The 27,107-nt window shown below is 51.0% G+C and overlaps 2 protein-coding genes across 4 annotated transcripts in view; one reads left to right on the plus strand and one right to left on the minus strand.

The window, feature by feature from the left end:
- Ppp5c (protein phosphatase 5 catalytic subunit) overlaps positions 1 to 1,459 on the plus strand; it is a 31,559-nt gene extending 30,100 nt beyond the window's left edge. The window contains exons 12-13 of the mRNA XM_004672644.3: positions 729 to 810; positions 889 to 1,459. Of these exons, the coding sequence (XP_004672701.1) occupies positions 729 to 810; positions 889 to 951 (145 nt within the window). The 3' untranslated portion in view covers positions 952 to 1,459. The remainder of the gene's footprint in view (positions 1 to 728; positions 811 to 888) is intronic.
- Positions 1,460 to 21,355: 19,896 nt separating this feature from the next.
- On the minus strand, positions 21,356 to 24,493 carry Ccdc8 (coiled-coil domain containing 8). 3 transcript variants are annotated; one of them, XM_045134062.1, is made up of 2 exons: positions 24,479 to 24,493; positions 21,356 to 24,167 (listed from the first exon to the last, which is right to left on the minus strand). In XM_045134062.1, exon 2 carries the CDS (start codon positions 23,524 to 23,526, stop codon positions 22,111 to 22,113), a length of 1,416 nt encoding a protein of 471 aa, XP_044989997.1. In that variant the 5' UTR covers positions 23,527 to 24,167; positions 24,479 to 24,493; the 3' UTR covers positions 21,356 to 22,110. The 3 variants fall into 3 exon arrangements, with proteins under 3 accessions (XP_044989997.1, XP_044989999.1, XP_044989998.1); XM_045134064.1 differs by lacking the exon at positions 24,479 to 24,493 and adding an exon at positions 24,334 to 24,352 and having other exon boundaries at positions 21,356 to 24,147; XM_045134063.1 differs by lacking the exon at positions 24,479 to 24,493 and adding an exon at positions 24,334 to 24,349.
- Between the last annotated feature and the right edge of the window lie 2,614 nt (positions 24,494 to 27,107).

A 27,107-nucleotide genomic window follows, 5' to 3' on the forward strand; every position in this document is an offset into this window, starting at 1 on the left:
CTGCCTCAGCCTCCTGAATGCTGGCATTAACAGTTACGACCCACGGTAATAGCTTCAGGTTAAACTGTTGTTGTCTTTTAAGGTAGGGTCTCGCTCTGACCCAGGCTGACCCGGAATTCACTGTGTAGTCTCAGGGCGGCTTCGAACTCATGGGGATCCTCCTTTCTCTGCGTCCCGAGTGCCTGTATTAAAGGCGTGTGCCACTATGCCTGGCTGGATTTAACTTTTATGATGTAAACTTTCCAACATTGGAAGGACACACAAATAGAGAAAGAAGCAGGGAGAGAATGGGCGCATCAGGGCCTCCAGCCACTGCAAACGAACTGAACTCCAGATGCATGCACCACCTTGCATCTGCTTACACGGGTCCTGGGGAATCAAACCGGGTTTATTTGGTTTTGCAGGCACACACCTTAACTGCTGAGCCATGTCTCCAGCCCTAGATGCATATTTTATATATATGTAAAATGAACCCCCATAAACTTGCCACAATTCCCTAAGTCCCAGGCATGTCATCTTCTATTGCTGTCCTAACGGCTCTGAAAAGGAATCATGTGCCCTGACTAGGCTTGATGACACCCCTCACCTGCACCCCTCCTGGTACCCCCTTCTCTGCTTTTCTTTCTCCTCGGGCTCTTCCCCTCTGGTCTGTCTTGACTTTGCCCAGCTCTCCTCTTCCACCTCACTCTCCAGCCCTCCACCCTAATTCCTCTGCCCTGTCCCTGCAGCGACCAGATGGGAAACAAAGCCTCCTACATCCACCTCCGGGGCTCTGACCTGCGGCCCCAGTTCCACCAGTTCACAGCAGTGGTGAGTCCCTGGGAAGCCAGGTGGGTGGGTGTTGCAGGAAGGTCTCCTGGCTGACTGCATCCATCTCCTCTGCCGCAGCCTCACCCCAACGTCAAGCCCATGGCGTACGCCAACACGCTGCTGCAGTTAGGAATGATGTGAGGCCATGAGGATGGCAGTGCACCAGGCCACCCTCCAACAGACCGGCCCGGCCCGGCCCAGCCCAGCCCAGCCCAGCCGTGGGCCTGCCGCCCCGCCCCAGGGCAACGATGGACCCCCTTTTACTTTGTAAAGTTTGTATTTATTCCCCTTTAGGTTGCACAGGGGGTGGGGGCAACATGGGGCGGCCAGAGAGGGTCGGCTCCTGGTCAAAGGAAGGAGGCATTGAAGCTGGGGTGGGGCACAGCCTGGGCATTCTGGAGGAAGGCCAGCCTGGGGTAAGGGGGGGCCAAGAGGCTTCCTGCCCCCTTGTTTGCATGGCTCCTCCTCTGCTAAAGCAGTAGGGCCCTGCCATAGGAAGACCCCAGAGAGGGTCATCAGGGAGGCCTCGCCTGCGCCCATCCTCCTCCTGGTAGCCCCAGGGTGGGGTGAGCTGGGGCCCATCCCCCCAGCTGTTTTATGTTCTGTAATTAAATATGTTAAATGAAAATAAAGTCATTATTGTAAGTCACCTGATCTCAGAGGGCAGAGCCCTGGCTTCTGGGTTGGGGTGGGAGCCTCCTCCTCTCTCCTGCTGTGCTGACAGCCCACAGCCCTGTCCTCACCAGCACATGTCTGCCAGGCTCATCCGCCCATGTTGGGTCCAGTTTGGTTGTAGCCTGGCAGGTTTTGGAGGACCTAAAGGAGACCACAGGGGGTGGGGGCCTCTCCTAGTATCTGGTTTTCTTCTTCCATTTTTTTTGAGGTAGGGTTTCACTCTAGCCCAGGCTGACCTGAAATTCACTCTATAGTCTCAGGTGGACTTGAACTTGGGCGATCCTCCTACCTCTGCCTCACAAGTGCTGGGATTAAAGGTGTGCCCCACCACACCCGGCTCATTACCTGGTTTTCTATCGAGGGAGGCCAGTCTGGTGACCACTTCTTTTTGCCCTGGGAAGAGAGGCATTTCTGTCCGCTGATTTTCCAGGGAGACAACTTGGGGGTGGAATCCCCCCAGGGGTCCTCCCCAGAACAGGGTGAGGCGATTGCTATCAGTGCCGTGGGCATCCTGGGGCGCTTCTGAGCTGCGGGGTGCTGTGGTCCAGCGGCCGTTCAGCAGGAGGGTTCTAGGCCAGGTTTGCAGTGCAGTTCCACGGGAAGGGAAGGTGGAGGCTACCACAGGCACTGCAGGCCTGGCGGGAGAGTCACCGTTCTAGAGGCTCCAGGGTGTGCTTTTGGGTGGCTATGGCAGGTCAGTCAAAGCAGAGGACCCAGCACTCAGAAATGCCCTGCGCTCCCAGCCGTGGCTTAGCTGTTAGAATAGACCAAGGGGCCAGAGAGATGGCTCAGCGGATAAGGATGCTTGCAGATCGATCCCCACTACCCATGTAAGGCCAGATACCCAGAGTGGAGTTTGTTTGCAGTGTCCATGGCCAGAGGCCCTGGTGCATGTGCACAGTACTCTCCCTCATGCTGTCTCTCCCCTCCCCACCTCCTCTCTGCTTACAAATAAATGAATAAAAATGTGTATAGTAGGTTTTTTTTAATCAAGCCCAACAGACTGGCCTTTTTTTTTTTTTTTATGACAGAGAGAGAATGAGTATGAATTGGTGTACCAGGGCCTCCAGCTACTGCAGTCAAACTCCAGACACTTGTGCCACCTTATGCACATGTGTGTCCTTACATCACCTTGTGCATCTATCTGACTTACATGGGATCTGGGGAATTGAACATAGGTCCTTAGGCTTCGCAGGCAAGCATGCCTTAACCACAAAGCCATCTTTCCAGCTCAAATAATATTTAAAAAAAAAAAAAAAAAAAGCCTGAGATGTTTGTCTGCAAAGCCAAAGGACCAAGGTTCAATTCCCCAGGACCCACGTAAGCCAGATGCACAAGGTGGCACATGTGTTTGGCATTCATTTGCAGTTGGCACACCCATTTTCTCTCTCCCTCTCTTTCTCCCTTTTTCTGTTTAATATATAAAAAAATAATAGCCTGAGAATCCATCCCATACCTTATGTGACTTCCCAGGGGAGTCAGCAGATGACACTGGCTACTCCAGGCAGTGTGTATGGCCAAGTATGCGGGTCAGGGAGCTCACAGCCTCACTGGCTGAGCAGAGTATTAGGTTTGTCATCTGCACCATCCAGTGGTCTTGGTCTCAAAGACTCCAAGGCCCTCAGGGCACGTTACTTCACTACCACTAAGGCCTCAGACACACAGACACTGTAAGGCTCACAGGGTCAATCCTTTACTGCATATCAGTGAGACAAGCCGCCCTAGAACTTCCTGAACTGAGAAGAAAGAGGGTAGCCCTTTATGGCTTCCCAGTTCCTCCATGTGGGAGTCACTTCCCTCAAATACTGCTAGGTTTCTTAGGAGAGGAAGGGTGGATTGTGCTTGCCCCTCTTTCTAGAAAAGTTCATGATCCCCATGTTCCCTGATCACTAGAGTCTGCATTAGTTACTCTCTCTTTGCAGTGACAAATACCTGACAGAAGGAACTTGAGGGAGTAAAGGGTTATTTTGCCTGTTTAAAAGAATGTTCCTTTCATCATGGCAGGCAATGTAGATAGGCTGGAGCAGGCCAGAAGTGGGTCAAGTGTAACCCTAGGGGCCCGTCGACCCTGTGTCCACAAAGTGTTATGGGCTCCCAAGCGGCGACCACCAGCTAGGGAGACAGTTTGCACCAAGCCAGAGCAGTCCACCCCACGTCCCAAACGCTTCCCAAACCGGCATAGTTGGTTTTGTCTTCAAACATGCTTCTTAAGCCAGCATCGCTCCATAACTTATACTTTTAAAATATTTATTTGTGCCCACATATGTATGCATGCATGCAAGGTCATTGCAGACGCCAGGTACTTGCACCACTTTTTATGTATGTGGCTGGAGAATCGAACCCAAGTCAACAGGCTTTGTAAGCAAGCTCCTTTCGCCATTGAGCAGTACCCCCAGTCCCTTTTACTGCCCTTTTAAAAAAATACTTTATTTCACCCTGAGATTACATAGTGAATTCCAGGTCGGCATGAGTTAGAGTGAGACTACCTCAAAAAACAAAAAAAGCAAAAAACAACAACAAAAAATTATTTATTTGAGAGAGAATGGGAATGCCAGAGCCTGTAGTCACTGCAAACGAATCTGGGCCCTTAGGTTTCTTAGGCAAGTACATTAACTGGTAAGCCATCTTTCCATCCCATTACTATACTATTTTAATTTTTTTTTTTGTTTTTGTTTTTCGAGGTAGGGTCTCACTCTAGCCCAGGCTGACCTGGAGTTCACTATGTAGTCCCAAGGTGGCCTTGAACTCATGGTGATCCTCCTGCCTCTGCCTCCTTAGTGCTGGGATTAAAGATGTTGCTACCACACCTGACTTTACTACGCTATTAAAAAAAAAAAAAATTCTGGCTGGAGACATGGCTTCGTCATTAAGGTGCTTGCCTGCAAAGCCAAAGGAACTCGGTTCAATTCCCCAGGACCCACATAAGACATGCACAAGGGGGCGCGTGCGTCTGGAGTTCGTTTGCAGTAGCTGCTGCCCCCATTCTCTCTCCCTCCCCCACTCTCGCTAATAAGTACATTTGATTTTTAAAAAATTCCAGGGCTGGAAAGATGGCTTTTTGGTTAAGACACTTGCTTAAATGTCTGATAACCTGGATTCAATTCCCCAGTACCCATGTAAAGCCAGATGCACAAAGTGGCACATGCATCTGGTTTTGCATTGGCAGGAGGCCTTCCTGCACCCATTCTCGCCCCCCCCCCACCACAAATAAATACTTTTTTAAAAAACAACAGCATGGTGTGGTGATGCATGCCTTTTATCCCAGCACTCTGGAGGCAGAGGTAGGAGGATTACCGTGAGTTCGAGGCTACCCTGTGGTTACATAATGAATTAATTCCAGGCCAGCCTGGACTAGAGTGAAACCCTACCTCAAAAAGCAAAAAACAAAAAACAAAAACTTTTACTGCCAGGCATGGTGGTACATGCTTTTAATTTCATCACTCCCTGATTAAAAAAAAAAAAAACACTTTTGCTATTATAAAAACAATACATATCCAATGAGGGTAAGAGGAAGGAAAGGGGCTGGGGTCGTGGCTCAGCAGTACAGCACTTGTCTGGAGTCCACAGTGAGGGCTGGGGGCGAGGCTCAGAGGTAGAGCACTTGTCTAGGATCCACAGTGAGGGGCTGGGGACGCAGCTCAGAGGTAGAGCACTTGTCTAGATCCACAGTGAGGGGCCGGGGCTGTGGCTCAGAGGTGGAGCACTTGTCTAGAATCCACAGTGAGGGGCTGGGGGCGTGGCTCAGAGGTAGAGCACTTGTCTAGGATCCACAGTGAGGGGCTGGGGGCGTGGCTCAGAGGTAGAGCACTTGTCTAGGATCCACAGTGAGGGGCCGGGGCTGTGGCTCAGAGATGGAGCACTTGTCTAGAATCCACAGTGAGGGGCTGGGGACGTGGTTCAGAGGTAGAGAGAGCACTTGTCTAGAATCCACAGTGAGGGGCTGGGGGCGTGGCTCAGGGTAGAGCACTTGTCTAGAATCCACAGTGAGGGGCTGGGGGCGTGGCTCAGAGGTAGAGCACTTGTCTAGAATCCTGAGTTCTGGGCAGCCAAGAGGTGTGTACTTTGAGGATCTGTTATGCAAACCAGGCAGCCCAGCCTGATGTGTTTGCTGGGAAGCTAAGGACGGGGCCTCCCAGGACTGAGGTCACCAGCCCTGGCAACATAGTGAGTCTAAGGTCAACCTGGACTACATGGAAAGCCACAAAGGTGTAGAAAGGTCACTTGGAAGAGGACCACCCTGGCACTCCTAGCTACTCAGCCAAGACACCTGGTCAGTCCACTGACCATGAGCCATGTGCCCCCATAGTAACCATTCTGTCATTCACAGACCTTGCTTAAGATGGTGTTCCCACCATAGTCTACCACTTTGTGACATCACAGCCATCTTTATATGTATGTATTTGCTGGGCATGGTGGTGCACAGCTTTAATTACAGCACTGGGAAAGAAGAGGAAGGAGCATCACTGTGAGTTTGGGGCCCGTGTGACACTACAGAGTGAGTTCCAGGCCAGACCCTGTTTCCAGAATAAAATGGGGCAGGGGATGACAAGAATATGCGGAGTCCACGAACTTGACGTGCTAGTGTATTACATTCCAGGAGAGCTGTCCAAAATGGCTATTAATGGCTATTTCAGAGCTCTTAGCCTCCACAAAGTAGTACACTGCTTTTTATAAACTGTTGTATTTATTTGAGAGACAGAATGGGCATGCCTGGGCCTCCAGCCGCCACAAACAAACTCCAGACACATGCACTACATTGTGTGTCTGGCTTACGTGGGTCCTGGGGAATCGAATCTGGGTTCTTTGGCTTTCCAGGCAAGCTACTTGACCATTAAGCTGTTCCTCCAGCCCCACTTTCCTTTTCATAACCATGAAAATGAAGGCCTAGAACTGGCCAACTGTATGTGGAGTTACTAATGTTTTGTACAAAACCTTACAGGTCCCGGTGGGTAGGAGCAAGTATTTTCTGAACACTTACCAAAATGGTTGTGGGATGGACAGTTGGCTTAGTGGTTAAGGCATTTACCTGCAAAGCCTAAGGGCTCAGGTTCAGTCCCCCAGGACCTATGTAAGCCAGATGCACAAGATGGTGCATTTGTCTGGAGTTCATTTGCAGCAGCTGGAGGCCCTGGTGTGCCCATTCTCTTCCTCTTTTTCTCAAAAATAAAATAAAAAATGTACCCCAAAAGTCCGTTCTAAAATACCAAAAGAAATTAAGAAAATCAGTTAGGGGGTGGACACATCTCTTAGCAGTTAAGAAGGCACTTGCCTGCAAAACCTAAGGACCCAGGTTCAAGTCCCCAGTGCCCATGTAATCCAGAGAACAAGATGGTGCATGTGTCTGCAGTTCATTTGCAGTGGCTGGAGGCCCTGATGCACCCATTTTAAACAAAACAAAAACAAACAAAAAAAGGCTGGAGAGATGGCTTAGCGGTCAAGGCGTTTGCCTGCAAAGCCTAAGGACCCAGGTTCAATTCTCTAGGTCCTATGTAAGCCAGATGCACACGGTGGTGTATGTCTCTGGAGTTCGTTTGAAGTGGCTAGAGGTCCTGGTGTGCCCATTCTCTCTCTCTCCCTCCCTTCTTCCCTCCTTCCCTCCCTCCCTCCCTGTCTCTAATAAATAAAAATTTTTAAATGGGGCTGGAGAGATGGTTTAGCAGTTAAATGATTGTGAAGCCTAAGGACCCTGGTTTAAGGCTTGATTCCCCAGTACCCATGTAAACCATATACACAAGGTAGTGTATGCATCTGGAGTTGGTTTGCAGTGGCTGGAGGGCCTGGTGTGCCCATTCTCTCCCTCTCAAATAAATAAGCAAATAAAAAGTTTTTTTAATGGAGAAAAAAAGAATTAGCACCTTTAAAAATCCAACTTTTTTTTCCCCCAGTTTTTCTCACTCTAGGCAGGCTGACCTGGAATTCTCTATGTAATCTCAGGGTGACCTCAAACTCATGGCAATCCTCCTACCTCTGCTTCCCAAGTACTGTGATTAAAGGCATGCACCACTACGCTAGGCTTTAAATATCCGACTTTAAATCTGCTTTTTAAATATTCCTGACCTTGTGGGGCTGGAGAGATGGCTTTGCAGTTAAGGCCTTTGCCTGCAAAGCCAAAGGACCTCAGTTAGATTCTTCAGGACCCACGTAAGCCAGATGCACAAGGGGGTGCATGCGTCCAGAGTTCATTTATAGTGGCTTGAGGCCCTGACACACCCATTCTCTCTCTCTCTCTGCCTCTTTTTGTCTCTCTCAAATAAAAATTAAAGTTAAAAAAATAAATATTCCTGACCTGTCTTTACATTTGAGAACAACTTGGAGGTGGAGTCTGTAGACTCAAGAATTCAACAGAAGTCAGCAAACAGCTGAGTTTGTGTTTATTTTCAGCCTTAAAAAAAAAAAAATACACAAGGAGGTTGGGCGTGGTGGTGCATGCCTTTAATCCCAGCACTTGGGAGGCAGAGGTAGGAGGATTGCCGTGAGTTCAAGGCCACCCTCAGACTACAGCCACCATCCCCAGCTGTTGTTGGTATTATGAGTGTGACATGTAGGTGTGTGTAGGTATGTGTGCACATTATAGAGACCAACATGGGGTGTCCTCCTCAGACTCTCTGTACCTTTGTTTACTATTTAATAAGACAGAGGTTCATTGAACTGAAGGTCTCCAGCTGGCTACAATAGTTGGCCAACAAGCCCTCAGGATCCTCTTGTCTTTCTTCCCCAACAGTGTGATTAATTGTTTTTATTTATTTGAAACAGAGTGAGACAGCCAGGTGTGGTGGCACTTGGGAGGCAGGGGTAGGAGGATCACTGTGAGCTCGAGGCCACCTGAGACTACATAGTGAATTACAGGTCAGCCTGGGCTAGAGAGAGACCCTACTAAGCCGGGCGTGATGGCGCACACATTAGTCCTAGTATTCAGGAGGCAGAGGTAGGAGGATCGCTGAGAGTTCAAGGCCACCCTGAAACTACATAGTGAATTCCAGCTCAGCCTGGACCAGAGTGAGACCCTACCTCGGAAAACTGGGGACTCCAGCCACATCAAACAAAATCTAGACACATGGGCCCCCCTGTGCATTATTTTTTGTTGGTCCTGGGGAATCAAAAATGGGTTCTATGGCCTTACAGTCAAGATCCTTACCCACTAAACCATCCAGCCCAAACTCATGCTTAAATTTTTTTAGAGAGACAGAGAATTGGTACACCAGGGCCTCAGCCATTGCAATTGAACTCCAGACACTTGAGCCACCTAGCAGGCATGTGCGACCTTGCACTTGCCTCACCTTTGTGCGTCTGGCTAACATGGGATCTGGAGAGTAGAACATGGGTCCTTGGCAGGCAAACACCTTAACTGTTAAGCCATCTCTCCAGACTAAGCTCATACTTTTATTTTTATATATTTATTTATTTATTTTTGGTTTTCTGAGGTAGGCCAAGCCCAAGTTGACCTGGAATTCACTGTGTAGTCTCAGGGTGGCCTTGAACTCACAGGGATCCTCCTACCTCTCTCTGCCTCCCAAGTACCGAGATTAAAGGTGTGTGCCACCACTCCTGGCTCAAGCTCAGCTTTTTAATAATTATGAACAGTCCTTACAGTTTACAGCAGTTACAGTTGTAGTTAAATATTTTGTACCAGTTCTCACTGTGGCAAAATACCCAACATAAGTCAGGGAGGAAAGATTTATTTTCACTCACGATTTCAGAGTTTTAATCCATCATTGAAGGAGAGCAGCTCACGTCCTGGCAGTCAGAGAGCAGAGAGGGAAGCCGCACTAACTGGCTTCCCCTCCTTTATTTCATCTAGTCTTCAGCCTACAGTACAGCTTCCTTACTCAAGGCCTTCTCTTGCCCTCCACCCAGAGTTAATCATCTCTGGAGACAGACATGAGTGTGATTTCCCAGTCTCCTTCCCAGAGCCAGTCAAGTTGAGGAGATTAACCAGCTAGAACTACACCTGTCCTGATCATGGCCCCACTCATCAGCAGAATGGGAACGAAGGATGGTGCTTCAAAGAGGGGTCTCCTGTATGCAAAGAGGGAGGTTGGTTGGTTGCTTTGTGATGCTGGGGATTGAAACCAGGGCACTTGTCCATGCAAAGTACATGCTCCACCTCTGAGCCACGCCCCAACTCCTCACTGTGGACTCTAGACAAGTGCTCCACCTCTGAGCCACGGCCCAGCCCCTCACTGTGGATCTAGACAAGTGCTCTACCTCTGAGCCACGTCCCCAGCCCCTCACTGTGGGTTCTAGACAAGTGCTCTACCTCTGAGCCACGCCCCCAGCCCCTCACTGCGGGCTCTAGACAAGTGCTCTACCACATCACCAGCTTTTGAGTTTTGATGTCTGAGAAAACTTCTGGCTCCCAGACTTTGAACCTCACTCAGCGTAATTTGTGAATATGGCGACTGGATCACAGACTTCTCATGGCATGCTGACAAATGGAAGTGTAAGTCAAATATTAAATTCAGTGCCTGGCTTGGTGGCGCACAGCTTTAATCCCAGCACTTGGGAGGCAGGGGTAGGAGGATCACCGAGAGTTTGAGGCCTCCCTGATACGAAAACCATCAAAACAATAAATAAAATCAGGGTTGGGGACCTAGGTTTGATTCCCCAGGACCCACGTAAACCAGATGCACAAGGTGGCACATGCATCTGGAATTCATTTGCACTGTCTGGAAGCCCTGGCTTGTCCATTCTCTCTCTCTCTCTCTCTCCCCCCCTCCCTCTCTCTGCTTCTATCTCAAATAAATAAATAAATATTTTAAAAGAAAAAACCCATTGGCGGGGCTTAAGGGCTGTGCTCACCATCGCCCCCTAGTTTTATTGGCGGCTGACCTGGCTCACCCTTTTGTCCACAGTAGCTGAACTTGCCAGAGCTGCTCAGACAGGGCGACACACCCCATATTTTGAGGTGTGTGACCAGGACCTAGAATGGCTCAAAGGGAGGATTGTAGGTGCTGGGGATAGAAGGCGACCTCAGCCCGCCTCAAGGCCTTGTCAGGCAAGACCCCGACCTCAGAGGGCAAAGTCTGTGGTGCCCAGTGTTAACACTAGGGGGCGCGCGAGGACCACTGGTTAAAGCACAGCCTTTTAATCCCAGCATTGGGGAGGCAGAGGTAGGAGGATCGCTGTGAGTTCAAGGCCAGCCGCGGACTACAGAATGAATTCCAGGTCAGCCTGGGCTAGAGGGAGACCCTACCTCGAAAAAACAGAAAAGAAAATTTAGTCACCCCATGAGGGAGTGGAAGTAATGTGCTCTCAAGGGCGGGTGAGAATCTATCAATAATATCAATTTTAATAGTGATAGCTAACAATTCCTGTACAAATTTAGCTTATTGATTTGCATGGGAGCGGTGGCAGGGCCTCTTGCTTCTGCAAACGGACCCCAGAAACACCCCACTTTTTGTGTCAGGCGACATGGGTGGCTTGGGAATTCCCAACCCCATTAGTTAATATCCTGTAACACTTGCACTGTTTTTTTTTTAATTTTTTTGTTTTATGTTTATTTATTTATTTGAAAGTGACAGACAAAAAGAGGCAGAGAGAAAGAGAAAAAAATAGGCATGCCAGGGCCTCCAGCCACTGCAAACGAACTCCATATGTGTGTGGCCCCTTATGCATCTGGCTAATGTGGGTCCTGGGGAATTGAGCCTCGAACCGGGGTCCTTAGGCTCCATAGGCAAGCGCTTAACCGCTAAGCCATCTCTCCAGCCTGCACTGGTTTTTTGTTTTGTTTTGTTTTTTGGTTTTTCAATTTTTTGAGGTAATGTCTCACTTGGAATTCACTATGTAGTCTCAGGGTGGCCTTGAACTCATGGCGACCCTTCTACCTCTGCCTCCCAAGTGCTGGAATTAAAGGTGTGTGCCACCACACCACACTTGGCTTTTTTGTGGGTTTTGTTGTTGTTGTTGTTTTGATTTTTTGAGGTAGGGTCTTGCTCTCTCCCAGGCAGACCTAGAATTCACTATGTTGCCTCAGGGTGGCCTCAAACTCACAGCGGTCCTCCTACTTCTGCCTCCAGGGTGCTAGGATTTAAGGTGTGCACCACTATGCCTAGCTCCAAAGCTTTAATGCTTTATTTATTTAGTTATTCATTTATGAGGGAGAGAATGGGTGGGCCAGGGCCTGTTGCCACTGGAAACAGACTCCAGATGTATGCACCAACTTGTACATCTGGCTTTGTGTGGGTACTGGGGAATCGAACCCCAGTCCTTATGCTTTGCAGGCAAGCACCTTAAACTGATGAGCCATCTTTCCAGCCCTCCAAACACTGTTTAAAGCACTCAGGTTTTTGTTGTTGTTGTTGTTGTTGCTGCTGTTGTTTTTTTTTTTTTTTTTTAGTTTTTAGTTTCTCGAGGTAGGGTCTCACTGTAGCCCAGGCTGACCTGGAATTCACTATGGAGTTTCAGGGTGGCCTCAAACTCACGGCAATCCTCCTACCTCTGCCTCCTGAGTGCTGGGATTAAAGGTGTGTGCCACCACGCCCGGCAGTTTGCTTTAACATAATTCTGTGAATTTGTGATAGGGTCTCATGCATCCCAGGCTGGCCTTAACTCCACTTCTGATGCTCCTGCCTCTGTCTCCGAGGAGCTGAGATTACAGGCAGGTGCCACCTCATGCAGCGTTATGTGGTATTTAGGATGGAGCCCAGGGCTTCCTGCATGCTAGGTAAACACTCCACCAATGTCCACTCCTAATGTGCTCAGTTTTCAGGGGGGGAAGCAGGTTCAGAGACGGTAGATAGATGATTTACCAAGTCACACAGCACTGAAATGTGAGCCCAGTGTAGCTTGACCTAATCGTCAGTAACTCTAGAGTCTCCTTCTGTACGCCCTCCCCCAACACACACACTTGCTATTTACCCAAATTAGAGGCAGAAAAAAGAAAATGTGGGGATGCATGGACCAGAAAGTAGGCAGGTTAGTGGAGACGCAAGGGGAAGAGGGTTTGAAGTGGTCTCTCCATCCTCTTAGGACGGGTGATGCAAACCGGAAAGACAGTGACTGATTAATAACCTGTGTGGATTGCTGGTAAGGGGGGAGGCGGTTGCCAGGAGCTGTTTCATATCTCTGAAGACACTAAGAGAGTGTGATTTTCAGGTATGCACATGGAGTCCTTGAAAAGCAGGTAACCAGCACTTGTCTTTAGAAGATAAGGGGTCTGCACTGGAGAAATCACTGAGCAATTAAGGCACTTGCCTGCAAAACCTAAGGACTGGAGTTCAGTTCCCCAGTACCCATGTAAAGCCAGATGCTCAGCGTGGGGCATGCATTTGAATTCATTAGAAGCAGTTGGAGGCCCTGGCATGCCCATTCTCTCTGCCTGTCTCACTCTCTCATGAATAAATAAAATATTAAAAAGAAAAGATGAGGATTGGAGAGATGGCTTAGCAATTAAGGTGCCTGAGAAGCCTAAAGACCCAGATTCGATTCCCTAGTACCCATGTATGCCAGATGCACATGGTGGCACATGCGTCTGGAATTCATTTGCAGTGATAGGGGCTATGGCATGCCAATTACCTCTCTCACTAGTAAATAAATAAATAAATAAATAAATAAATAAATATTTTCTTAAAAAGAGGGATTGAGGTTCTGGAGAGATGGCTAAGTTGTTAAGCGCTTGCCTGCGAAGCCTAAGGACCCCGGTTCGAGGCTCAGTTCCCCAGGTCCCACGTTAGCCAGACGCACAAGGGGGCGCACGCATCTAGAGTTCGTTTGCAGTGGCTGGAAGCCCTGGCGCGCCCATTCTCTCTCTCTCTCCCCCTCTGTCTTTCTCTCTGTGTCTGTGTCTCTCAAATAAAGAAAGAAAGAAAGAAAAGCCGACCTGACTAGTAAGCCACAGTCTGGGCAGAGACACCCATTACTCCCTGTAGGTTCCTCCACCAACAGCAGCCCGGGAAGGTCCAAGCTGGAACCCTGGCCTCTGTGTCTGTCGCTCTCAAATAAATAAATAAATAAATTTTAAAAAATAAAATAAAATAAAAGAGAGATTGATAGGAATAGAGGGGTGGGAGTGAGCCCAGAAAACCCTTCCAAAGACCCTCACTCCTGTCACTGATTTCTGCACCTCCTCTGAACTCCTCCTTCCCCAGTCTGGGGGCCAAGGCATCCCCATTTGTCCCCTTCCTGGAGAGGACAAGCAGGCCTTCTCTCTGTTCCTGGGTTCTGGCAGTTTTCTTTTCCCTGACAGTGAATAGGTCTGGAGTGATGGAGATGAAAGATGGTTTGGAGGTCTGGGGGTGAGTATGTAGCTCAGCAGCAGGAAGTTTGTGAAGAGCCTACAGTGAGGGGCTGGGGGCGTGGCTCAGAGGTAGAGCACTTGTCTAGAACCCACAGTGAGGGGCTGGGGGCGTGGCTCAGAGGTAGAGCACTTGTCTAGATCCACAGTGAGGGGCTGGGAGCGTGGCTCAGAGGTAGAGCACTTGTCTAGATCCACAGTGAGGGGCTGGGGGCGTGGCTCAGAGGTAGAGCACTTGTCTAGAACCCACAGTGAGGGGCTGGGGCGTGGCTCAGAGGTAGAGGCCTTGTCTAGAGTCCACAGTGAGGGGCTGGGGTGTGGCTCAGAGGTAGAGCACTTGTCTAGATCCACAGTGAGGGGCTGGGGACGTGGCTCAGAGGTAGAGCACTTGTCTAGAACCCACAGTGAGGGGCTGGGGCGTGGCTCAGAGGTAGAGCCCTTGTCTAGAGTCCACAGTGAAGGGCTGGGGTGTGGCTCAGAGGTAGAGCACTTGTCTAGATCCACAGTGAGGGGCTGGGGGCGTGGCTCAGAGGTAGAGCACTTGTCTAGATCCACAGTGAGGGGCTGGGAGCGTGGCTCAGAGGTAGAGCACTTGTCTAGAGTCCACAGTGAGGGGCTGGGGGCGTGGCTCAGAGGTAGAGCACTTGTCTAGAGTCCACAGTGAGGGGCTGGGGGCATGGCTCAGAGGTAGAGCACTTGTCTAGGATCCACAGTGAGGGGCTGGGGGCGTGGCTCAGAGGTAGAGCACTTGTCTAGAACCCACAGTGAGGGGCTGGGGGCGTGGCAAGAGGTAGAGCCCTTGTCTAGAGTCCACAGTGAGGGGCTGGGGTCTTGGCTCAGAGGTAGAGCACTTGTCTAGAACCCACAGTGAGGGGCTGGGGGCGTGGCTCAGAGGTAGAGCACTTGTCTAGGATCCACAGTGAGGGGCTGGGGGCGTGGCTCAGAGGTAGAGCACTTGTCTAGAACCCACAGTGAGGGGCTGGGGGCGTGGCAAGAGGTAGAGCCCTTGTCTAGAGTCCACAGTGAGGGGCTGGGGACGTGGCTCAGAAGTAGAGCACTTGTCTAGAACCCACAGTGAGGGGCTGGGGTCTTGGCTCAGAGGTAGAGCACTTGTCTAGAACCCACAGTGAGGGGCTGGGGTCTTGGCTCAGAGGTAGAGCACTTGTCTAGAACCCACAGTGAGGGGCTGGGGGCGTGGCTCAGAGGTAGAGCACTTGTCTAGGATCCACAGTGAGGGGCTGGGGGCGTGGCTCAGAGATAGAGCACTTGTCTAGGATCCACAGTGAGGGGCTGGGGGCGTGGCTCAGAGGTAGAGCACTTGTCTAGAGTCCACAGTGAGGGGCTGGGGCCGTGGCTCAGAGGTAGAACACTTGTCTAGAGTCCACAGTGAGGGGCTGGGGTCTTGGCTCAGAGGTAGAGCACTTGTCTAGGATCCGCAGTGAGGGGCTGGGGGCGTGGCTCAGAGGTAGAGCACTTGTCTAGAGTCCACAGTGAGGGGCTGGGGACATGGCTCAGAGGTAGAGCACTTGTCTAGATCCACAGTGAGGGGCTGGGGGCGTGGCTCAGAGGTAGAGCACCTGTCTAGGATCCGCAGTGAGGGGCTGGGGGCGTGGCTCAGAGGTAGAGCACTTGTCTAGATCCACTGTGAGGGGCTGGGGGCGTGGCTCAGAGGTAGAACTAGCGCATTTCAGCTTATATTAAGTACTCAACATAGAAGTGGCGATAGAGAGTGTTTTGTAGTTAATACCTAGATCTGCTGGGTTGAAAAGATGTCTCAAAAAAATATACAAAAAAAAGGGCTGGCGAAAATGCTTAGCACTTAAGGCACTTGCCTGCAAATCCAGAGGACCCAGGTTCAATTCCCCAGGACCCACATAAACCAGATGCACAAAGTGGTGCATGGGTTAGAGTTCTTTTGCAGTGACTAGGGATCCTGGTGTGCCCAATCTCTATCTGCCTTTCTCTCTCACACACACATATAAATAAGTAACATAAAGAAACTAGTGCAGGGGGTGATTGGAGAAGTAATCAGAGGTTTTGCCACACATGGTCTATCCTCACAGCCATGCCTAGTATGCTGGTTAGTCAAGGACTACATTAACATGGTCTTAAGACAGAATTTTCTGCCCTTCAGTTTTTGTTTTAATTAATTTATTTTTTATTGACAACTTCCATAATTGTAGACAGTAACCCATGGTAATGCCCTCCCTCCCCCCACTTTCCCCTTTGAAACTCCACTCTCCATCATATCATTTCCTCCTCTCAATCAGTCTCTCTTTTATTTTGATGTCATGATCTTTTCCTCCTATTATGATAGTCTTGTGTAGGTAGTATCAGGCACTGTGAGGTTATGGATATCCAGGCCATTTTGTGTCTGCAGGAGCACGTTGTAAGGTTTTTCTGAGTTTTGAGACAATCTCATGTAGCCCTGGCTGGCCTCAAACTGGTTATGTGGCCAAGGCTGAATCTCCTGTTAACACTTCCCTCATACTGAGTCATGGGTTCTCACCCGTGCATCAAAGAAGTCATTTCAACACAGGGTTCGGAGGCCCAAGTGAACGGCGGTGGGGGCGCTCCATCAGTTTGAGATAGAAGTGGTCCTCACATCCCTGAAATGCGTCCTAGGCATCCGTTATCACCAACACCCACACATTAGCGGTGTCCCCCACAGTGAAACAACAGGGGGACTGATAATATTGTGACCTCCAAAATGGGATGTTCTCTCTCTCCCGCCTCTCACTTTCTCTCCCTCCAGCCTTTGGGATTGTGGCTATAAGCACAGTTATCAGAAGAGTAGCTCCAAGGGTCGAGGTACCCGAGTCTGCAGACCCTCCCATTCCTCAGTTGCTGAGCCTGGCTCTGATGTTCTGCCTGCAAAAGGGTCTCAGGACCCCCAGGAGTGTACCCGGGGTTCTGAACTGTCCTGTGCGGAGAGTGGCCCATCGCGAGCCGCGGTGCCCACGACAGCCACCAGGGGGCGCGCCAGGCCCGCTGAGCCAGACGTGGCGGTGGACGCTGCAGCTCGAATGGCCGCGTGGATTTCTGGCGTTTGTGCCTTAAAGCTCCCAAGCTCCGCCCGGCTGAATTGGCCCGGCAACCGCAGACCCTACCGTAAAAAAAAAAATAATAAAAATAAAAAATAACCTTGTGGGCTGGAAAGATGTCTTAGCGGTTAAGGCGTTTGCCTGCAAAGCCAAAGGATCCTGGTTCAATTCCCCAGGACCCATGTAAACCAGCTGCGCAAGGTGGTGCATGCGCGCGGAGTTCCTTTCCAGTGGCTGAAGGCCCTGGTGCCTCCGTTCTTTCTCATTCTCTGTCCCTTTCTCTCTCTCTCTCCCTCCCTCAAATAAATAAAATATATTTTTTAAAAACTCCCAGAAAATGGGGCTGGAGAGATGGCTTAGCGGTTAAGCACTTGCCTGTGAAGCCTAAGGACCCCGGTTCGAGGCTCGATTCCCCAGGACCCACATTATCCAGATGCACAAGGGGGCGCACGCGTCTGGAGTTCGTTTGCAGAGGCTGGAAGCCCTGGCGCGCCCATTCTCTCTCTCTCCCTCTATCTGTCTTTCTCTCTGTGTCTGTTGCTCTCAAATAAATTAAAAAAAAAATTTAAAAAAAAAAAAAAAACTCCCAGAAAGATTGACTTCTGAGTTTTTGCGGGTTTCATGAGTGTGCACACTTGTCTAGCAAGTGTGTCAGATGCTGATGTAAATAGACTTGTGAGCTGAGAAGATGGTTCAATGGTCAAAGGCACTTGTTTGCAAGAACTACTGGCCGGGCCTCAGTTCCCAAGTCCCAAGTAAGCCAGATTCAAAAAGTGGCACAAGCATCTGGTGTACACAGCAGCCGTATGCCCTGCTGTGCCCCCCACACACACACACGCAAATAAACTTTAAAAACGAGCTGCTAGGTGTGGTGGCGCGCGCCTTTAATCCCAGCACTCAGGAGGCAGAGGTAGAATGGCCATGAGTTCGAGGCCAGCCTGAGAATACATAGTGAATTCCAGGTCAGCCTGGGGCTAGATCGAGACTCTACCTCGAAAAACCATTACACACACACACACACACACACATACACAGTATATGTTCACTTACACTTGTAAGTAGGGTGCTGTGTCACCAGTGTAATCGGGGAAAGGGGGTTCCCAGGTTGTTGTGGAATGCTGCCCTCCAGGCATGTCTTGGCCATTGTCAGCCACCATCATTGTCAGGAGTTGGGGTTAGGACAGGAGACTCACACAGTGTTGGGCCCATTAACGTTCAACCATAGAGGGGGCCGTAGCTCATAAGCCCACGCCCTTGCCCAAGGATTCCGACAGTTAATGGTCCCTGAGGGAGAGGGTCACATGAAGCCACACCCCTCCGGGGGCTTATAGGCTGTTCCTAATTGCTAGGGGGAGGAGCCCACAAGGCCCCTCCCCCTCCCCAAGCCTCCATAAACAGTTAAGGATGCTTGGAGAGGGACATTATCCACCTGCGAGCCGTCCAAGCTTTTGTAATTAACCCTCATTAACTCATTGGTCCACCAAGCTACACTTGCATGGAACTGTTTCCCACGGTGAGGGCATTTAAAGTTTAAATTTTAAAATTTCACACAGCACATGTGTAAGGAGGGAGCCTGAAAGGTCCCAGGTGGGTATGAGTGCAGTATGTGTGTGTGTGTTTCCAGATGTTTTGGGGATTAACAATATGCACGAGTGTGCCATTTGTGACTGTGTTCAGTGGCCTGTTACTGTGCCAGTGTTCAACACGTGTGTCTGTGATGTGCCAGGCCTGTATGTGTTCATGTGTGTGCGTGTGTGTGTGCATGTGCCCATGCAAGCCAGTGTGACCCAGTGTTACCTGAATATATGTATGCAGGCCACAGCTCTCTGTATAAAGTATCTTGCCTCTGTTAGACCCCACTTCCTCCGTAGGATAGGATGACCAACATGCCCCCCCCACACACAACAAGCCCCACTGAGTTCCAGGCCATGAAGAGAGGCTGGAGTCACCTGTATTGGGTATGTCCAACCCAGAGCCCAGGATGGCTATAAATGCACCCAACACGAAATGTCAGCTTCAGCCAGGTGTGGTGCTGCATGTCTTTAAACCCAGCACTTGGGAGGCAGAGGTAGGATTGCTATGAGTTCAAGACCACCCTGAGACTACACAGTGAGTTCCAGGTCAGCCTGAGCTAGAGTGAGACCCTACCTTGGGGGAAAAAAAAAAAAAAAACTTTCTTAAAATGTTCTGAGACTGCCTAGTGTGGTGGCACACACCTTTAATCCCAGCACTCAGGAGGCAGAGGTAGGAGGATCACTGTGAGTTCAAGGCCACCCTGACACCCTGAGACTACATTATGAATTCTAGGTCAGCCTGGGCTAGAGTGAGACCCTACCTCGAAAAAAAAAAAAGTTCTGAGACTTGTTTTGCTTTTTTTGTTGTTGTTGTTGTTGTTTTTGAGTTAGGGTCTCATGCCAGCCAAGGGTGACCTGGAATTCACTATGTAGTCTCTGGGTGGCCTCGAACTCATAACGATCCTCCTACCTCTGCCTCCCAAGTGCTGGGATTAAAGGCGTGCGCCACCATGCCGGGCTTCATTTTGCCTTCTTTTTGGTAGCCTGCTTATGTGAACTTTGTAGATGACATCCAGTGGCAAGGTCAAAAGGTTGGACACATCTGATTGGTTAATGATATGCAAGTCATCTCTCTCCCCCCAGAGGGCGCTGTCCATGTCTGTTATTCCATTTTCCTTTCAAGTCACTGGAGTGGACATCACTGTCTCCAGAGGGGCAACAGCAAAGGACAGCCCACCAAACCCCACCCACTGAACATCCCCGACACCTCCCCTTCACTGGGGAGACACACTTTGTCTTTTCAAATCCTCACTAGGGTTTCTTCCCAGCCAGGCTGTGGGCCAAGTGAACCAGCCTTGTCCACACCCACGAGCAAACAGCGAGGCCAGGCTGGGCATGGTGCTGCACGCCTTTAATCCCAGCGCTCCAGAGGCTGAGCTAAAACTACTGTGAGTTTGAGGCCAGTCTGACGCTACATAGTGAATTTCAGGTTAGCTTGGGCTAAAGCAAAACCCTATGGAAGAAGAAGAAAAAGATGTTCTAAGTGAAAAGCGGCTGGTGGGAATGGTTTAGCAGGTAAGGGGTTTGCCTGCAAATCCAAATGACCCAGGTTCGATTCTGCAGGACTCACGTTAGCCAGATGCACGAGGGGGCACACGCATCTGGAGTTTGTTTTTAGCGGCTGGAAGCCCTGGCGTGCCCATTCTCTCTCTCTCCTTCTCTGTCAAAACACACTAAAGGCTGGGCTTGGTATATGACTGTAATCCTAGCACTCAGGAGGCTGAGGCAGGAGGCCCATGAATTTGAGACCAACCTGAGCTACAAAGGGAGACCTTGTCTCAGAAAAACAAAGCAAGCCGGGCGTGGTAGGAGGATTGTCGTGAGTTTGAGGCCACCCTGAGATTACATAGTGAATTCCAGGTCAGCCTGGGCTAGAGCAAGACCCTACCTTGAAAAAAAAAGTGAGGGGGAGGGGGATGGAGAGATGAATTAGTGGTCAATGTGCTTGCCTGAGAAGCCTAAGGACCTAGGTTCTGAACCCATGTAAACCAGATGCACATGGTGATGCATGCGTCTGAAGTTCACACACACCCATTCTCTCTCTTTTTTTAATCAAGGTAGGGTCTCACTCTAGCCTAGGCTGACCTGGAATCCACTATGTAGTCTCAGGGTGGCCTCAAACTCATGGTGATCATCCTACCTCTGCCTTCCGAGTGCTGGCATTAAAGGCGTGCACTACCACGCCCAGATCTCTCTCTTTCAAATAAATATATAAAAGTTCCCTTTAAAAAAAATAATGGAAAAAAATTTTAAAAAAGTAATAATGGCCAGGCGTAGTGTCGCACACCTTTAATCCCAGCACTGGGGAGGCAGAGGTAGGAGGATCACTGTGAGTTTGAGGCCACCCTGAGTCTACGCAATTAAATCCAGGTCAGCCTGAGTGAGTGAGACCCTACCTCGAAAAACCAAAAAAAAAAAAAAAAAAGAGGTGCACTCTTTTAATCCCAGCACTTGAAAGGGTGAAGTAAGAGGATTGCTGTTGAGTTTGGGGCCAGCCTGAGACTACACAGTGAATTCCAAGTCAGCCTGAACTAGAGGGAGAACCTACCTTGAAAAACCAAATAAATATAGCTGGAGAAATGGCTTAGTAGTTAAGGCAATTGCCTGCAAAGCCTAAGGACCCAGGTTTGATTCTCCAGTACCCACGTAAAGCCAGATGTGGTACATGCATCTGGACTTCATTTGCAATGGCTGGAAGCCCTGGTGTGCCCATTCTATCTCTCTCTCTCTCCTCTCTCTCTCAAATAAATAAAAAAGAAAAGATTCACAGGCCACACAGTAGCTCAGGAAAAACCAGACGTAGCACCAAGAATCTCAGAATCTTTGTTCTGAACGCAGGTGGTTTTTCTATAGCTCTTCATCAAGATTGGGGTCGTGTGCAAGCCACACAGGATCTGTCCCTGCCAAGCCCACAGAGCTCAGGGGCACAGAAGGTGACAAGAGACATGAGGGTCCCTATTATCAAGGAAGGGGCCAAGTCACCCTGAACATTGTCCATTAGGAAGACAGAAGCCAGGAAATCACCTTGTAACCATCTTTATTTGCATATAGGTCAGAGCCCTACTTTCAAACGCAAGGGGGCTGTCAGAATTAGTGTAGGCCACAAAAGAAAGGATGGACCAACCTAGTGCCCAGCGCCCCCACCCACACACCCTGCTCTGCCTAGCTGAACACTTGCAGAAGTTAAATCCACCAGCCAGACAATCGGGTTCTTAGCAGTTTCCTGACATTCTTTGGAGTGGGATAGTCAATACTTTTTTTTTTTTTTTTTCTAATCAAAAAGTACAAAGCCGGGTGTGGTGACACATGTCTTTGATCCCAGCACTCGGAGAGGCATTGGTAGAAGGATCGCTTTGAGTTCAAGGCCAGCCTGGGAGTTCAGAGTGAGTTCCAGGTAAACCTGGACTAGAGCGAGACCATACCTCAAAACAAAAACAAAAAGAAAAGAAAAAACAATGTACAATAGATTAAGACAATAAAGAGGGTCACTGGAGCCAGAAACGATGCTGTAATCCCAGCACTCTGGAATCTGAGGCAGGTGGATTGCTGTGAATTGAAGACCAGCCTGGGCTGCATAGCAAGATCCTATCTCAGAAAAAAAAAAAAAAAAAAAAAAAATTTAAAAAAAGGAAAGAGGGTGGTTGGGTGGAGATGTAGGAGGCACTACCCAGCTCTGTGGCTGCAAGTCTGGAGCGCTGCCAGGGGGCGGGGAGGCGTCCTAGCTGCTGACCACAGGGCTGGTGGTGAGGTCCTGGGGGTCACGGGGCCTCTCCTCTCACAGCTGGTCTTCTTGCTCCACTTCGACTCTAGCCTCTGCTCTCAGCACCCTGAGGGTCCTGGCTTCGCCTGCCCTGGGCACTCTCTTGGGCAAGGTTGGCAACCGAGGGGTGTGCCAGAAGGCCCTCCGGCGCTTTCGAAACCACGAGAAGCGTCCAGGAGTCTGGAACCTCACTGTCTTGACCTGTTTCCGGGTCCTGGCAGCGGGGGCTGCCTGCGGGACACTCAAGCTGCCCGCGGCTTGCTGGACGGCCTGGGCACCCACTACTTCCCCTTGGTCACCTGGGGCTCTCGCTCTCTGGGTAGCTGGGGCCTCCAGCCTCTGATTACCTGCAGCTTCTGCTCTCTGCTCATCTGGAGCCACTGCCCGCTGATTATTCCCCACAACATGGTCAGCTGGGGCCTCTGCCCCCTGGACGGCTATGACCTCTGCCCGCTGATTCTCTGCAACACGACCAGCTGGAGCCACTGCCCTCTGACTAGCCTGAGCCTCTGCCCGTTGATTCTCTGCAACCTGTGGGGGTTCCTCGGCCCGCAGGCCTTCCTCCTGGGCTGGGGGTACAGCCTCCTCCCTCCTGCCCCGACGCCGGAAGGATGCCCACTTGACCTTGGGCCTCCACCGTCTGGCGCAGGGCTCACTCGCGCTCGCGTCTCCTGCGACGTGTCCCTGGTCACCGCCCCGACTGGTGGTGCTTCTCGGGGACGCAGCTCGCTCAGCTCCGGTGGAGGCCTGCCTGGCTTCGCCCACCCCGGAGGAGTCGGATCTGGGCGCCCAGCCCTTCACCCTCCGCCTCAGCTTCCCCCAGGACACCTGGCTGACATAGTCCCGCCACCTTTCCGCCTTGGATGATGGCTGGGGTCCCGGGCTGTTCTCGAACATGGGCACGGGCAGGTTGACTTTGCGGCGAGGAGGGGGCGCGCTGGCCTTCTTGTCCCCTCGCCGGAGGAAGGCCTCCACCAGCTCGTCGTCATCCCCACTGTCCAGCTCGCTGCCCAGGAACTTGCTGCCCAGGTAACTGACGGGTATCCTGCGCACCTTCTTGGCGCTCTGGGGGCCCCTTCCGTTGCCCTGGACTCTGGGGGCGTCCAAGTCGCTCAACTCGCTGTCGCTGGCGTTACTGCTGTCGTAGGTGCCCACGACCAACCGAGGTGGAGGAGTGACCATCTGCGGGACTCTCCTCACTCGGGGCTCCTTGGGCTTTTTGGGGGGCTGGGGTGGGTGTGGGGTGCTTTTCTCGATGATGCGAGCCACGTCCTCCAGGGTGCGGCCCTCTTCCTCCAGGAACTGGGTCAGACGCTCTCGAAACTCGGCTTCCTTGGTGGCAGGCTTCGAGATGACCCTCCACACGCCCCCGGCCAGCCTGACCTCTCGGGGGATGAGCAGATAGTCCACGTCCTCCCCGATCTGCAACATCCCCACGGTGGAGTCCTCCTCCCTGCGGAACACCTTGCCGATCTTCTTGAAGGTGCCCACGGGTTTTAAGGCTTCCACGAGGACGTCCAGATCGACATCCTTGCAGACGTCGGGGACACTCCAGAGAATCAAACTATCCGGGGACGGCAGGAAGCCCCAGGGGAACCAGCCTCCCACATGGCTTTTCTCGAGAGTCTTTAAGATCTCCAGGGTGGAATCTGGGCTGGGGGGGCAAGGAGCCCAAACCAAGCACTCTCAGCTTCTCCTCTTGGAGGTGGAGGGTGTGTGTGCTTTTTTTTTCGGGGGGGTGCCAGGAGCTCCAGCAACAGTGCTTGGATGACTGATAGTCACCTCCCCAAGTCAAGAGGTGAGCCAACTCCTTGCAGGGAATCTCCCCCTGCAACGAGTTCAAAACTGGGCTCCCCCTACCTCCCACACCTTAGGATGCTTACGTGAGCCGAGGTGCGGTCAGTCAGTCCCGAGGCTCAAAGCTCAATCCAAACTGGAAACGTGAGGTCCCGATCGGTCGGTGCCGGTCCCAAGTAGGGCGGGGGGGGGGGGGGGACGACGACGCACGAGCGGTCCAACCGGTGGCTTCTCTTCGCGCCCAGCAAGACGCAGCTGGAAGTTTGGGGACAGAACTTTGCACACAAAAGACAGGCGGGCTCAGCGTGGCCGTTCAATATGGCCGAGGTGCTTAAAGGCCTCCGCCCAGCCCTCTGGTTCCCCCCCTCCTCCCGCCGCCACTTAGGAGGGTCTCCCGCCACCCCCGCCCCAGGCCGACTGCCCACCCCGCCCCAGGCTGACCTTGCCCGCGCCTCCCGCCTCCCAGCCCAGCGCGCAGCGAGGTGGAGCCGAGCGCAAGGGCAGGAAGTGGCCGGGCGCCCTCCTCCTCCTCCTCCTCCTCTTCCTCCCACTCCTCCTCCCCCTCTCCCCCTGGGGTGAGGCCCACCTTCCCGCTTCTCATCTTACACTCCCGGGGCCCCTAGGAAGACTGGCGGCGGGTCTGTCCACTCTGATTTTCGGGGTTGTCTCCTCCTCCTCCTCCATCCCCCACCACCACCACTGGGATGTGGCCTCGCGCAGAACCTCTTTGGGGCCAAGGCTTCCCAAGCCAGCCGCCAAAGCCCCACGTCAGCACCTTCTTCCAACCCTGCCATCTTTACAGTTGCAAAACCCAAGCGGTGGGTGGGTCAGTGGTCCAGGCGCACTGAAGGCCTTGCCGATATCTCGTGCCATTTGAAGTTCGCAGGGATGTTGGTACCCACAGTTCTTACCTATGTAACCTAAGGGTGTGAATGGTTGGCGCATAGTCTGGGTGCATTTGATTTTTAATTTTTTTTTAATTTATTTGAGAGAGAAACAGGCGGGGGAGGAGGGGGCGGCACGCCAGGGCCTCCAGCCACTGCAAACGAAGTCCAGACGCATGGGCCACCCTCTGCATGTGGCTGACTTGGGTCCTGGAGAATCCAACAGGTATCCTTTGGCTTTGCAGGCAAACGCCTTAACCGCTAAGCCACCTCTCCAGCCCCTCATTTTATTTTTTGAGGAAATGGACATCAGTCTTGACTCCTTGTTACCTTCTATTATATAGAAAACACTAACCAGCCAGGCGTGGTGGCACACGCCTTTGATCCCAGCACTTGGGAGGCAGAGGTAGGTAGATCGCCATGAGTTCGAGGCCACCGTGAGACTACATAGTGAATTCCAGGTCAGCCTGAGCTAGAGTGAGACCCCACCTTAAAGAAAAGAAAAAACTATGCAGCTATGAAAAAAGAGTGGGTCAGGCATAGTGGGCTTGCCTTTAATCCCAGCACTGAAGAGGCAGAGGTAGGAAGATCGTCATGAGTTTGAGGTCACTCTGAGACTACGTAGTGAATTCCAGGTCAACCTAGGCTAGAACAAGACCCTACATGAAATTTGTGTGTGTGCGTGTGTGTGTGCGTGTGGTGGAGAGATTGCTTAGTGGTTAAGGCACTTCCCTACAAAGCCAAAGGACCAAGGTTCAATTCCCATATAAGCCATATGCACATGGGTGGCCCATGAGTCTGGAGTTCATTTATTTGCAGTGGCTATAGGCCCTGGTGTGCCCATCTCTATCTGCCTCTCTCTCTCAGATAAATAAAAATAAAAATAAATATTTTTTAAAAAGCCAGATGTGGTGGTGCACACCTTTGATCCCAGCACTGGGGGAGGCAGAGGTAGGAGGATCACATGAGTTCTAGGACACCCTGAAGCTACATAGTGAATTCCAAGTCAGCCTGGGCTAGAGAGAGACCCTACCTCGAAAACAGCAACAGAAAGATAATGTGGGGGCTGGAGAGATGGCTCAGCAGTTAAAGGCACTTGCTTGCAAAACCCATTTTTTGATTCCCCAGTACCCATGTAAAACCAGATTCACAAAGTAGTACATGTGTTCTGCAGTGTCAGGAAGCCCTGGTACACCCATTCTCCTCCTCCTCTCTCTCTAATACATAAAACTTTTCTGGTTGTTCATTTATTTATTTATTTATTTGAGAGCAACAGACACAGGGGCAGAGAGAGAGAGAGAGAGAGAGAGGGAGAGAGAGAGAGAGAGAGAGGGACAATGGGCACTCCAGAGCCTCCAGCCATTGCAAACGAACTCCAGACACGTGGGCCCCCTTGTGCATCTGCATCTGGCTAACGTGGGTCCTGGGGAACTGAGCCTCAAGCTGGGGTCCTTAGGCTTCACAGGCAAGCGCTTAACCAATAAGCCATCTCTCCAGCCCTTTTTTTTTTTTTTTTTTTTTTTTTTGAGGTAGGGTTTCACTGCAGCTCAGGATGACCTGGAATTCGCTATGCATCTCAGGGTGGCTCTGAACTCACAGTGATCCTCTTACCTCTGCTTCCCAAGTGCTGGGATTAAAGGCGTGCACCACCACACCAGGCCATAAAACTTTTTTTAAAGAGGGCTAAAAGGCAGGCATGGTGGCGCATGCCTTCAACCCCAACACTCAGGAGGCTGAAGTAGGAGGATCACTATGTGTTCGAGGCTATCCTAAGACTACATAGTGAATTCCAGGTCATCCTAGGCTAGAGAGAGATCCTGCCCCAAAAAGAGAGAGAGAGAACTGGAGAGAGGGCTAAGTGTTCAAAGGCGCTTGTCTACAAAGCCTGAAGGCCTGGATTTGATTCCCCAGTACCCACATAAAGCCAGGTGCATAAAGTGGCACATGCATCTGGAGTTTGTTTGCAGTGGCAGGATGCCCTGGTGCACCTATTCTCATTCTCTCGCTCTACTTGGAAATAAATAAAAAATTTAAAAAAATAATAATAGTGTGGGCTGGAGAGATGGCTTAGCAGTTAAAGTGCTTGCCTGTGTAGCCTAAAAACCTATGTACAACTCCCCAGATCCCACATAAGCCAGATGCACAAGGTGGCACATGTGTCTGTAGTTCATTTGCAGTGGCTAGAGGTCCTGGTGCACCCATTCTCTCCCTCCCTCTCTCTCTCTCTCAAAGAAAGAAATAAATAAATTTTAAGGGCTGGAGAGTTGGCTTAGCTATTAAGGCACCTGCCTGCAAAGCCAAAGGACCCAGGTTTGATTCCCCAGGACTCAC

The sequence above is a fragment of the Jaculus jaculus genome, chromosome 14 (assembly GCF_020740685.1).
Source record: "Jaculus jaculus isolate mJacJac1 chromosome 14, mJacJac1.mat.Y.cur, whole genome shotgun sequence".
NCBI classification, from domain to species: Eukaryota; Metazoa; Chordata; class Mammalia; order Rodentia; family Dipodidae; genus Jaculus; species Jaculus jaculus.